This window comes from Xiphophorus maculatus, chromosome 1 (genome assembly GCF_002775205.1).
Source record: "Xiphophorus maculatus strain JP 163 A chromosome 1, X_maculatus-5.0-male, whole genome shotgun sequence".
Taxonomy (NCBI): Eukaryota; Metazoa; Chordata; class Actinopteri; order Cyprinodontiformes; family Poeciliidae; genus Xiphophorus; species Xiphophorus maculatus.
The window spans coordinates 7,968,258-7,983,034 of NC_036443.1; the positions used below are offsets into that span (position 1 = coordinate 7,968,258).

The following is a 14,777-nucleotide window of genomic DNA, read 5'->3' on the forward strand; positions in this document are numbered from 1 at the left end:
GAGATATAATGTTCTCATTAAATTTATATTGAATCACTGGCATGCATGTATGAGTTACTGCTGCCCGTGCATGCTGAACTGTCTCAGTATCAATCATTCTTCACATGACGCCAACAGTACTGACTCCCACTTAAAATCACACAAACTGGATTTATGAAAATAAATTCATTTAATGGAAACATTCAATTAAGAAACAATTAAACAAACAAGAATACATTTTGAAAAAACCAAATTTTTTTGAAAACAAAAAATGTAAGATTTTTAGGTGTTTCACAATTAATGTATTTTGCAAAGCTGCAATGGAAAAAAACCTTTTTCACATCCTGTGATCAACCACCGGATGTTACTACTCATGGAAAAGATGAAGAAGACAATGGGAAGTGGTAGGAGGATGATGGCGCAGCATGTTTTTAAAACGTGTTATTGCGAGAACAATCTTAATGACATGCAATTTTAAATACTTTTCCTATTCAATGGAAACGCCGCAAAATTGCGAAATTGTGTTTTTTCGACTTGAGCGGAATATCAACAAAGTGTTGCGCACATTTGTGATGAACACGCGACTACTGTTTGCTTAAAAAAGCTCCTGAAAAATATAAGAATTTAATTTCACTATAAAGAGTTGCAGCTCAAAGAGCATGAACCTCTTCACTCCCTCAAACCAGGGAGCACATTTGCAAAAGAATATTCAGTCCATGCTAATGTGCTGCGCGACCTCACCGTGATTGCCTCAACGCCCTCCTTCCTGCAACCTGGCACCTTTTCGGGACGGTGGAGGAAGACTTCCGTCAAAGGTTGCTCGCTGATAGCCCAGAATTTCCAATTAACATTAATGTCAAAGTGTCAATCTAGGCTGATTTCCACTGAGTAACCAAGCAATCTAAAACACTCATTGCCAAAAGCAGCAGCAGCGAGAGAGAGGCACAGGGCAGAACGAGAAGGAGAGATCAGATACAATTACTCTAAATGCCTTTTCATTCAGTGTCAAAGGCATTGCTGTATAATTCAGGCAGCCTGCGTTGCAAAATGGTAAAATGGCAGAAAACGGGACAGCCATGGTATATTGCCTCAATGATAGTCCCCATAAAGGGAGATACACTCATCTTGAGTCTGCATTAGAAATAGCGGGAGAACACTCAAGAGCTCATCACACAGCAGACAAATGAGAATAACAGCAATTTTAAGAGGGCTGAGAAGTGCCACTGCTTCTAATGCTGCTACAAACAGCCACCCTGTGCTGTCAGGATTTCAAAAGGAATTATTTTTTTTAAATCAGAAAAAAACCCAACTTGAAACAGCAGGAGGAACAAATTGAGCAACTGGAGAGTTCCTGATTTTATCTCCTTCCAAAGCCCTGTTTTATAAATATAAAGAAAACCCTTTTAACATAACATATTCTGCTGCAACTTATCAGAGTGAAATAAACAAAATCTCCAGAGGTTCTCATTCGACATCTGTAGTTTGTGTCTATGAGGCAGATGTGCCAGAAAGAAGGAGTCAGAGACTGAAAGTGAGGTGACATCTGTTCGTTGCGGCCCGTCCGTCTCCTCTCAGCGGAGTCGTCTGTAAATAAGGGACAGAGGGTTTGACTTTGCTCGGCTGTCACCGGGCATCAGCATTTAAGTCCAGATTTAATGCTTGAGAAAAAGATTCATTTTACCCACGTTATCGTGAGTCAATCCCGAGAGCTATGGCAATTTTATTGGATTGCCATGGTAACTGTTGGGAAAAGTGGTTTCTCTCCGTCTCTGTGTCTTTGGCTGTTGAAGAGGCTGTACTGTACGCCTCTACGGGTCTACCTGAGGTCAAAATGCTGCTTTACAATGTTCACACAGCCAGCTTTCTTAGAAATTGATTTATGAAACACTTAACATAGTTTACATGCACACAAAAAAAAAACAACCTGCCGGGTTACTTCATTATTTGAAATGCCCGGTTTATGCTGCAGGGCTAAAAGTTGGGTGGTTTTAACATTTAGTCATAAACTGTGACCCACTTCGATGGGTGAGAAAACAGAAGAAAAAGCCTCCTCATCCTTCACAGACCGCCTTTTTCTGTCGAACTTCCCTGAGCCACGTTTACAACACGGACTAAGAAATAGAATGTCTTATTTACATTATTTCAACTAACAGAACAAGTATGTTCACCTCAGACAGCATTCGTGTTTTATCTAATGCTAATGCTAGCTATGTTCACTTGTCTCATTTTGACCAAATAATGAGAAAGTTAAGATAAACAAACTCAGATGATAGTCTAAGTTTTCATTGAAGTTAGTTACATTAGTTTTTCTTTCAGCTGTGTTAAATTAATAGTTTGGTTTTTGACTTTTAATGAAAAACTTTTATTTTAATTTTAGGGTTTCACAGTCAGTGTCCACTGTATGAAGGATGTTTTCACACCCGATAGTCCGATAGACTCAGCCTGATCGGGGACCAGCATTGCAACATGTGTTACATTTTCAGCTGGTGCTGTCAAATGAGCGAAATCCTATAAAGAACAAATGACAAATACATGAATGAAATTCTTTTCTTTACCAAATGTAAACAAACTGGAGAAGCATTAGATTTTATCAGTTATAGGATTTCTCTTCAGCAAACGGCCAAAAGCCATTACTCCCATTGCACTAGACTCACACGTTTGTTGTGGTTTTACCCGGAATCACCTGCACTATGGTCCGTTTCCTGGTTTTGGAGCGGTCTCCAAAACCAGGAAATTCACATGCCAAGCATTCACATGCCAAGCGGACATGTGAATGTCCGCTTGGCATTCACATACACAGTCGAACCACGCCAGAGTTCACTTCAACCAAGCCAAGGTTTTCAGGTGGACCAGAGTTCACTTTTTTTTGGTTTGCATCAGTTTCATTGTACATTCAAACCTCCCCAAAAGAACTGAACCTTCCAGGAAAACAAACCAGAGTTTGATTAAAGCGGACCAAAGAGGGCTGGTGTGAATCTACCCTTAAACTTTACCAGTGAATCTATTCTGTCATTTATCAACATTACAGGCTGGTGATCAATTTGATGCCCCATTTTAAAATATAACCAGGTGTCCTGGGTGGTATTGGAAGATATATACTTAGCACAATATGAGACCCTCACTATGAACCAAGCATTATTCAAAGGTCATTGCCTACCTGAGTACTGTGACCATGTTCATAGCTTTTTTCTTTTTTTTTTTTTTACCAAAGTGTGCTTTGCTTCTAATGACATTCAGGCTTTATGGACTCCCAGGAACAATATCAAGGTTTTACTTACTCTGATAAAAGCTGCAATATTTAATCTCCCATGCCACAGACCATCTAACAAGACCTAAGTTATCAGCAGTGGTTTGCTGACTGGAGGTTTAATCATTTCATATCCATAATGGAGCTGACAGCTCCATCTGCGTGGAGTAGAGGGGAGCCGGAGTTACAAGCAGCTCAAACGGAGAACAATCAGCGAGCATCTGGAACCACCGCACTAAACGCCTCCACCCTCCCCCGCCTCCTCCCCCTCCTTCCTCACCACCTGTATAATGACCTGAGCACCAGGGAAGCAGGATCAACAGGAGCCATCCACTCAGAGCTGCAGCATCCCAAACCCCCGTCCCTCCCCTCTCCTGCCTCATCCTACCTAATTGAGACATTCAAAATGCTTATTATGCACACTAGTGGCAAGTAATTATTATAAGACAACACACATTATCACCAACACTGTATTCTGTGTGTTTCTTTCTCAGTTTGGGCTTGGCCTGTGGCAAGAAATCAGCTAATTGAAGAATTACACCCACTGAAGGCAGCAAGTCATTAAACTTCAATGCATGTACTGACTGATGATGTGCAAGGGAATAGCTCAAACTAGTTAAATGAGGCAGAAAGCTCGCAAAGGCTGCTTTCTGAAGGACACCGATCTGATTAAAGGACTTTTCATTATTTTTGAAATAGTTTGAATGAGCATAAAAGAGTTGATTATGTTGTCCTGCATTCTCTGTGAAAACAGTTTTTATAGAGAAAAGTCACTGCTGTTCTTTAAAAGAAAGACTGAAGCTCCTTCAGTCAATTAAAACAATAATTAACGACATTGTCTAAGTATGGGTTCTGGCCCCAAATTGCATTAATCCAATATGACAATGAAATACATCTTTATGCTGAGGAGTGTAAGTATTTAGCTAATAGGTAACACTTCAAACACTTCAATAGCTAACATAAAAACAAATGTCCAGTTTATGTTATTTATTATATACTGTGAAACTGTACAGATATTTATGTTCTGCCACCAAAATAACATGCAAACAGCTATAAAAACATCTCGACCCTCTTACCGGAAGCAACAAAATGCCAACTTTTCAATTTTTCCACTTAGATTAGTGGTGTTCACTTGTGTAAGAAACTTTTTAAACTCAACTCTGGAATTAATTCAGTCATACTCAATAAATTAGAATACATGTTGTGATTTGTCAGACAAGTATCTAAAAAATAACCTGGTATCATATATTAAGCACACTTTTTTCATTAAGCTGAGATTTTTGTGCTAAAACTGTTTCTCTTTTATTAAATGCTTCAATGTGATATTCTACTTTTAGTTGTTGAGTTTGCATTCGCTTCAGAAGAACTCTGAAGGTAACGCAGCAATTAAAATCTTGATGCAAGTGATTCTGGCCAATCAGTTTAAGCCCTTGACAAAAAGATAGATTCTGCCAAAATGTCCAACAGTTTTGTGGTTTCATCTTGTCACGCATGCAGATGGGAACGTTTTACACATTAATTCCTGTTTCTCTCTGTAATCCGAGTTTCACTAACTGAATCTCTTCAACAGGCACACGTGTTTGAGCGTGCTGAAACCTCAATTGCAAAAACACTTTTACAGATGCATTTTACTTGACAAAGTGTCAAAACTTGAATCAAAAGCAGAAATTAGATGTCATTTTATTGTGCGGACTCAATGAAAGCATCTCATTATAGTAAAGGCAAAAACAACCAAGAAAAAAGAAAAATGAAAACAGCCTTCTGTCTCTTCCTTCAACTAAATTAAGTGTAAAAATGCCTGGAGGTTGTTCTGATAGACTCACAAATAGATCATTTATTTCCAAGTGCACTTTCTTCTTCTCCAAGCAAAACATTTCCCAACTCCTTTTCCAGAAACTCTCAATCAATTTTAGCAAAAATGTTGTGGCTTGCTTTTTTAGTGGTAGTCATTCAGCTGATAGCGTAACAAAATCTTATGCATGTTTGAATTATTAACTTTGATCTACTTATTTTTAAGGAAAACCCCTTCTGAATATATATTCCAACAGGTCTGGGCATGGAGACAAAACAGTTTGATGCTAACAGGTGCTGAGTCAGGCCGGCTCTTTAGTGATGTTGCCCTAGCCTACAGACAGCATCCATGACTCACACATGGAGCGTGGTGAGAGGGACTATTTCTGTGTCACCACATGGCCGGTTTTTAAACCAAAACAAACCAGTTCCTGAACTGTGAAAATCCCAAGCAATAAAAAAGAAAAAAAAACAACAACAAATCATAAAATTCATTTGATCTGATGGCCGAGATAATGTTTTAAATTAATTCCTTCACCCTGAAACACTCTCGATTATGAGGTCAAATGAACTTCCTCATCTGAGCCTCATCTGAATTAAGATGAGGCTTCGTCTGTTACTCTATCAGACAGCATATAATCTGCATCAAAACACTGCCTGCTACCGCTATTTAACCAGAATGAGGTTATGCGTCTAATTTTAAAAATCAAGACAATTTATTTAGTAAGACGAGGAAACATTAACATCTTTTTCATATTTAAAAGGAGCCTGAACCTTTTGCTTATTCCAAATCCTTAAAGGAACAAAGGTGCAGCGCAAAATCCGACTACAAAATCTGAAATGCACTGATGCATTCAGTACTGTTCCACTAGCATTCAAATGCTACTACCATTCTTTTCAACGTGCAGTTGAAACCAGATGCTTGTCTAAAAGACAAAACATCTATTTTCAATGTCTGACATATTTATACAGCTCTCTTGAACATCTGGTTTTAACTGCATTTCATTTATTGAACTACTGCTTTAATAAAGAACCCCCAGGAGCTTAAGTGAAAGAGCTTTTTTTTAAGGTTGCCACATCAACTGAATGATCTTTCCGCAGTCAACAATCTAACAGCTACAACCTATTATTCTCCTCTCTTCTGCTATTTGTCTACACTGCCGTTCTGCTATAAATCCTGAATCTTTCTCCTTTTCCCCAGATGGTTTAGGAAACATTTACACCTTGTATTTACCAGACCTCTTGACTGTGATAATAAACTGCTCATAAGTAACATCAACCCCACTGACCAACAGGAGTGTGTCAGTGGAATATGTGCTGAAAAGCAGAAAGGACAATGAAACATTTTAAAGACTGCCGTTTTACACTTTTATTTCAATGTAAAACGTACAGCACTCTCCACTATTACTGCTCCCCCGGTAAAGATGTTCATAAAAGCCCTACAATAAGTAGTTGTTATGGAAACCCCAAAATGCTGGTATTCTCGAGTGGCGTGGGTTGGGCTTGTGGTACCTCCCTTACCATCATGTTCAATGTGTGTGATGGAAAGATAAATATTGGACCTGGTTCAGTTTTGTTCGTCTCAATTAAACTTAGTAAGAATTGCTCTTAATATAAACACTGACTAGATTTTGTGATTTCTCTATTTTATGTAAACAGCATGTTGTCTAATCTTTCCCATTTTCATGTAAAAGACATCTTATTTTATATATGTATATAAACATAGAACAGTAATGTATAAACAGAAAATCACTGAATCTGTTTTTATAGAAATTATTAGAGGTAACTGTAGCACTATTTAATTTGCAATAATTATGTCATAACAGAGGATTCACTTTGCCACTGAATAAAACTGTGAAAATAATAAGTAGGATCTTTCTACTATTTCCTGTGTTAGATTATGCTGCTTCTACGAGAGATACATTTGTTTTAATGCTTTTTACTCAACTTAGTAAACGCGATATTATCTAGTACCATAAAGGTTCTTCATAAAAATGACAGCCACAATAAAAACACTACAAGCTATAATGTCTTTCGTCTTAAATGTGCAAAGAATAAAATCTGGCACAATGTTAAATTCCTGCTGTCAGTTGTTTAGGCCCTGTCTCCACATCTGACTTCTGTATGACTTCTTCTACATTTAAATATACAGACAGATCAGAAATATGATATTTTTGTACATTTTTAACTGTTAATATATTCCATTTTTCAATGATTTTACTCTTTTTATGAGTCATAGTGAATTAGTGTATTCAGGCTATTTATTGCACAGATATATGCCTCTTATGTTCTTCCTTTTGACACAGGGTCTAAGCTCTTATACATTTTTTAAGTCAAAGCTTTTATGCAAAATATATGCATATGTAAAAAGTACATGTTTGTCCGCTTGTAAAAATGAAAAATAGTTTTATCAAATGTATGCTGCTGGTAGTCTTAAAATAAAACTTGCATAACACCAAGTGAAACAGAATTTTTTTTTGTAAAACAGGAGTAGGAGGCAGAAAAAAAAATCCTGAGGTGGGATGAAGTAAATAACCAGCAGAATATGATTAGCAGGATAAATATTTATGCAGATGATCAAAACTGAAACACTGAACAACTGCAAACACCTTTCATATTTATTACCGAAGTCTCAAGTTAGTTAAAGAAACTTCAGACTGCAGCTGTTAATGCTACAGATGTTGGGATTTTGGGGTTTTTGTCCTTCATGGCGGTGACAAATCAATCTAAGCATCTTCAGCTTCTAGTTCACCTCAAACAATTAAAAGGTGATGAATTACTACATCATTCAATACACAGTGTATAGAATTATTATATTGTTAGTCTTAATATGAAAGGTGATTAAAGTTTTCATAAGGATGTAACTGATACCTGCAGCACACTGATCACAGATCAGCAGGGGTTTGTGAAGACGTGAATGGAAAGGGTGATTTAAATTAGAAAATCTCAGTTTGGACAACGCAAAGCTAATATAATGCAGTCAAATGCAGTCTCTGAACAGGTTTTTCTAAATATTTAATCACTAAATATGACACTGTAGTTTTGTAAATAAGCTTCGGCAGAGCTCTAAACTAACTTTTTTGTGCTGGTTATACTGGTGTGGTAAACTTTATTCTTTGGCGCACCAGCACAAAAGTTAGGTGCACCCAAGTTTTTAACCACACCGCATTCAGCGTTGCAGTCTTATGGATTTGCTTTTTTTTTTAAATCACAGAATATTTAGGTAATACTGGGTGCAGCACACAAACATAGACAAATACAGAAATATGTGGCCATTTACAGAATTGGTGGTGTCTATCAGAATTACTGTGAATCATTTCTGAACAATATCGTACCTACTGACGTCTCACGTATACTATTCAACAAATGCATATGTCAGATTTTTTAGAGAGGTTGTTGTGGAAGACCAGAAAAACCATTGGACAATCTGCTGGTCAGAATTACTTTATTATGAAATGAGCATTCAGTGAAGAGAGAATAAAAACAGTTATTTCTGATGTTCTTTGGGTAAATATTCAGAGTATTGGGGAAAAGAAATCTAAAGAGCTGAACCCTGAATACTGAGTCTTATAGAGAGAAGAGACAGGGAGCATCAGCTGTCAACAGGAAGGCTAACTGGACCACAAGTTGATTTATTTAGTCAAGTTAAGCCTTCTAACACTATTTGTCACGAAACAAGCAGGATTTAGAGATACTTCCTAGTGGAAGACTTAAAGGCAATGTAGGAATCTGGAGCTAGCAATGCTAACTGCACTAAGTAAGCAATTACTAATAAACGTTGTGAAAACAAATATGTCAGTTTCATTTGTTTAAGACTTAATTTACCTAAAACTCTCTCCTAATTTACTGAGCCACTTAATCAAACAAGTTCAGTGTAATGTTGCCTCTTCAAATGAATTATTAATGACCGTTCACTGCAGAAAAGCTGCTGAAGTTAAAACTGTTACCAGGAAATTGTGATGCTGCTTGGCAGTAGGTAAGCAGATTTTACTATATCTTTTCTCCTCAAGAAGTTTTAGAAAAACCAGATGTTGGCATGTATCATTCTGACAACAATTACACATTTGTTGACCTTGAAGATATAAATATGACTACACAAAAGACTATACGGAGTGTACTGATTTTAGCTTACATGAAACAAGACCAAAAAGAAAATTAAACGCTTAATGATAAAAGTTTTCGATTAGAAAATATTGGTATCAGCAGGTATTTCAATATCAGGATAAATCAACCCCACCTTAGCTCTACTCCAAAATAAATAAAAAGAACTGGAACAAAGTACATGTATGTAAACAACAACTCGATTTTAGCGTCAAAGAATGAAATGATATAAAGTCAAAGTAACTCAGGTAATGGAAACAGTAAATGAACGGGCAGGTCTTACAATAATATCTATTGCACTTTTACCTCATACACAATGAAAGAGTTGCTAAAAGTGGCTACATACAGATCTTTTTATTTCACACATTTTTGCTGGAAAACCTCCTACTACTCACCCACCTCACCTCAAAGTTTCCTTCACGATGTGAAAAAACAAAGACATGAATAAAATTATTTAAGTGTTAAAATGTTCATTGTGGGAGTTTTCCAAATTAAAATTGTAAGTATTCTCATTAAAAGGCAAGTCAACGAATCAGATTTTCAAAGAATCAAAAATATTATGTTTTCAAAAAGTGGTCAAATGAGATAAAAAAAATTAGGTGAAAGGCTTTCTTTCGCAAGTGTCTCCACAACAATTCAAAGCCGTGCTGCTGGTTTGGTAATTATATATATATATTTTTTTTTGCTTTTGGGGATAATCTGACACAAACATGAGATAATATGCTGTGAAGACAAAGTCCTCTGCAGACAATCGTTCAGTTTTGAAACAAGCCCTGAAGAGAAACTGCGATCTTACAGGAACAATGATGTGCACCCACTTGGAAAGAGAAAAACGACTTTCTTCCTCTGTTAGCTTTCAGGGAGCCGTGTTAACTAATTTCCTCCTGGAAACAATATCAAGCCATCATTTGAATCACAGGTGGCCTCACACTAACCTCCCAATCAGGGGAAAATCAAGAGATCACAACAGAGCTGACAAGACCATTAACTACTGCCATTTTGCATTCATTATACACAGCTCAATCACAGTCATGGAATACATATTTATGCCTCTAGCCTTAAAGATGTTTTTTAAAGTTGGATTTTATAACAAATCATATGTTCTCTTGCTGATTCTTTACATGTTCACAAGCAGCAATGCAATAGCAACAAAAAAAAGAGAAGACTGGATCTACCATTGCTGCTCAGTGGCCAGTTTTACGACACGTCTGCTACTGCGCCGTGTTGAAAATGTTCAATTAGCCCAGTTTGTGTGATAAGATGTTGAACATAACTTATGTATCATTACATCTATGAAGAAGTCATGTACCTCATAAATGTAATGAAACGTTAATTCAGAAACGTCAGGCTGAGAGGCTGTCTGTTGAGGGTTGCCTCTGCTCAGAGGGCTGCCCATAAATGTCGCCCGTGGCCATGTGCAGTATTTCAAGCATTCACTGTAGTCAAGGGCGTAAGGGAGCTCCTACAGCAAGCTTCCATATGAAATGCAGCAAGTGTTGCACATTCATGCTTCACAATAAATTAACTTAAAAAACTTGTCTTTAAAAAATTGCATTTATATTTTAAAGTCAACAACAGTTTAACAGTTTTGTGCATCTTTTATATTAACATGTGGTAACTGGAGATAAACCGTGGAAAACATTAATGTCCATGTTCATTGCAAAATCTTGTGTGTTTGAATTCTGCTCTTCTGTTTGATTTTCCTTTACTCCCCATGCGCAGACAAACTACGTCATGTGCTTAAAAGCTGCACTGAAGATTATTTTTGATGATTTTTATGACGGCATTTGGCAAAATGTAACGTTTGTTGGATGTTTTGTGGTTGTGCAGACAGACACATCTAGATGAACTCTGTGGCTGAACACAGATCTCAATCTTTTTTTAATTTATTTTTAACACAAATATTCTTCTTACATTGTTAAACAGATTAAATGCGAAATACGCCATAGCAAAGAAAGTTTGAATAGTATGCATTATGACAGAAACATGTTTTATACTTTCTTATTGGCTTCAAGACATCCAGTGTCAAGCAAGTGCCAAGATGGCCTCCTACTAAGTAGTGGGCAATAGAGTCAAGTTGACACCAGTGCAAAGCCTAGGTGGCATTGGCACAATGTGGGTGTGAGTATATCTACCCACACAGTGGGATGAAGACTTCTGGACAACAGCCTTGTGACAGGAAGGGCAACAAAGAAGCGGCAGGGCCAGAAACTCAGCAGGAAGTTTGCACAAAAGATGGGCAGCGGAATATTTTTCTTCTCTTTTGCTTGTGTATAGCTCTGGTTACCAAACTTTCAGCCTCTGAAGCTATGAAGGAAGACTGGACCAGACTGTTGGTGTTGAATCATAGCTGGGTAATTATGCAATTTTTGTACAACCTTTTAATATTACTTGCACATACTTTACCATAAGTGCCTACACATATTGGTTTGTGGACCCACGCAATGGTGCATAAATAATGGGGCGCATGGAACATCCACTCTTCATTCGACAGTAATCTGACAGGAGGAGAGTAGAGAGAAGTGGAGGGATGTGTGGCAAAGGAACCGAGGACGGGACTCAAACTTGGGACGGCCGCATTGAGATCGGCCTCTGTATAAAGGATGCCTGCATCATGTGACGCCCAAACTCTTCCATTTTGAAAAGTGGGCATACAAACTTTTTCCTTCTGCTTCTCTATCCAAAGGAATATAATTCTTCCCTCTAGCCCGACAGGTTCACACAGCCTCTGTTAATTATCACTGCATATTTTCTATGGCAAGGAAAGATTAGCATTAGTCCAACCCTCTTTCATCTGGTGAGTTTGATCCAATTCACTGCTTAATGGTCACTTTGACTAACCAGGATCCCCTCAGTCAGACAGCAAACAGCAAGGAGAGGAATGTTAAAATCAACAAAATTGCAACGAAATTAAGACTTATAGGTTGCTGTATCTCACCTATCTCACCAACTCACCACAATTTTAATAAAATATACTAAAATAACATACACTGGTGGCTTCAATTACATTTAGACTACGGGTGTGATGCAAACAGCTACGGGCATCTTTTGCTCACAGAAACAGCATCCTAGTGACTGTCAACGTGAATGTAGGAAACTCTTAAAATTAGCATTTACTCAGAATATTATGGACATATTTGAACAGTGTCCTCTACGCCACCAGTCCCATTCTTCCCACTTATCTATAGGGTTTTGTTAATATTGTTGCCACTGCCATTTCATAAGCTTTTTAGATTTATGGTTTATATTAGGTGTTGTATATTTACATGAGGCAGAATAGTGTATTCCTGTTATTTGATGGGATTCTTTTGAATACCATTGTATAGAAGTCCAGTGTCCTGGAATTTACAGAACATAATCTCAAAAATCATTCGTCACAAGAATAAAATGTGAATGTGAACATTACCACTGTGCTGGTCATGTTCACACATTATTTAAGCGTCCTAATATGTTTTTCATTCAGAGGACTAGCCTTACACACAATTTTGCACAATGATTGTACCAGGAATAAAAAGTGTGATTAAAAACTTTGTCTAAGAGTGACTTCTTTCCAGCATTTGGTGCTTATCTGAGTATAATCTAACTCCACACCAAAAGGCAAAAATAAGAAGGAAGCATCTCAAAGAATTCACCATTGAATCCTTATCTGATGCCCAGGAAACCCCACAAGTCATAGCCACATTAAAAACCTGTGGTCCCTTCTCAAAATGGAGGTAGATACGCAGAAACCAACAAATTGTGATAATCCCCAAGTGTTTATAAAATTGGAATGGGTCACCACTCAGTACAATTTGGTCCAGATCCAACAAGCCAAAGGAAATTGAATTAGGTATACAAACAGTGATCTGGACCACTGCAAGTTGACAATTCTTCATATAAATGAGTTGTAATTGTTAATCAATGAGGTTGAAACTTATACAAGGTTTAAACAGTTATTTTATGTCCTCAGCCATGCTCAGGTCAGCCATGCTCAACTGAAAAGACAACTTTATTTACTTTAATAAATACATTTATTGAATATATTTTTCTGCACTGAAGTCATGTGTTGAATTTGTTGAAGTACAGCTAGATGAAATGTTCATATTTTAATCCAGGCGTCTTCAACTCTAGTCCTCGAGTGCCGGTGTCCTGCAACAATTAGAGGTGTCACTGGTCCAACACACCTGAACCAAATAATTTAATTACTTCCTCACTATGTAAAGTTCAACAGAGTCTTGCTAATGGTCTGACCTTATTAGAGACAGGTTTGTTAAAGCAGTGACACATCTACACTAAAAGTTGCAAGGAACTGTCCCTCGAGGACTGAAGTTAAAACCCACCATAAAATCCACACTAAACTGTTTGTTTTATAGTCGTTTTGTCTTACCTGGTGTGTCCCCGTATGGCTTTGGTGGTTTGGCAGTCTCTGATTTGCTGATAGAGGACTTAGTGGTACTCTTGGACTGTGTTGAGGTCACCACAGTGAACGTCCTTTCGGAGACCCTTGAAGTAGTGCCAGTAGTTGTTGCCACTGTCGTGAGTGAGGCCCTGGTGGATAGCCTTTCATTGATTTCTCCTTTGCTGTCATCATCATTGCTATCTGTCCCTGTGGGTCCCCAGTCTATGAAACTAGGCACCGTAGTAGTCCCCTTAGTATTCACCGTAGCATTCGGGCCCTCCTGAAGCTTGTTGTAGCTGTTCCCTTTGAGTTGCCTCCTGGCTCTAATTAACAACTTTCCTCTTGACGCCACTGGAGTTTCTACTATCCCAGCCAAAGGATCACTTGGCTCTGTTTGAGAGTATTTGGACCAGCAATCCTTACATGCCGCTTGTCCTCTATGTGCTAACTTCCGGTGCATTTGACCTTTGCATTTTAGCCCCATCCCTGCCCTGTTCTCTTGAGGTGGAGGAACGGGGTGGAGGAGTCGACGCGCCAATGGGCCCACTGTCCTCCAGTGAAGCTTGTTGGGCATATCCCAGAGAGGTTGCAACCGAGGCCAGGAGCGAGCAACCAATTTAGGTGTGAGCTTGATCCCCAGGCCCGGGCTGAGGGGGCTGCACACAGAGAAGTCCAAGGTGAGGTGAGTCATGGCCAGCAGGATCCAGACCCAGTGCCCCACACAGCTGCCTGGCCTCAGAGCAGACGAACTGCAGAGAAAACACAAAATATAAATGAGACATGTCATTTTACTGATAAGGAAAATCTAATTAAAACATCCTGTACAGACTTGCTCAATCTTCTACCATCTAGTTAAAAGTGTAAATATTTGCATTTGGAGTTATTATCCATTTGCACACCAATCAAGGTTTAGACACTACAACTTCTGCAACAGCTGCTCCATTAGGCCTTGGCAATAATTACTTTTACAAAGGGGCTCTTGAATTACAGCATAAAGGTCAGTTGTAAAGTAAATGTTGCAGAACATGAGAAAGGTGCTGGATTTGTACCTCTTTGCTCCGAACTATTAACGGCAAGACAGAGTTATCCTTGACATTCCAGATTCGTATCAAGTAGACCAATACGCAAGGTCGTTGTGCTTTAGCTGATCATCATCTCTCCCAGACACAAAGTCATCTGACTCCTAAGGAGCAAGCTGATTATGCAGAGCAATGCTTAAGGCTGTTCTGCACTATGCCAGCAGATTACACAGCATGACAAATACATAACTGATTTCTTTTT

General features: G+C 38.2%; 1 protein-coding gene across 1 annotated transcript in view; it reads right to left on the minus strand.

Moving 5' to 3' along the window:
- The window catches only part of ajap1 (adherens junctions associated protein 1), a 52,596-nt gene that overhangs the window by 12,607 nt on the left and 25,212 nt on the right, over positions 1 to 14,777 (minus strand). Inside the window, exon 2 of the mRNA XM_005800142.2 lies at positions 13,485 to 14,245. Within this exon, the coding sequence (XP_005800199.1) occupies positions 13,485 to 14,245 (761 nt within the window). The remainder of the gene's footprint in view (positions 1 to 13,484; positions 14,246 to 14,777) is intronic.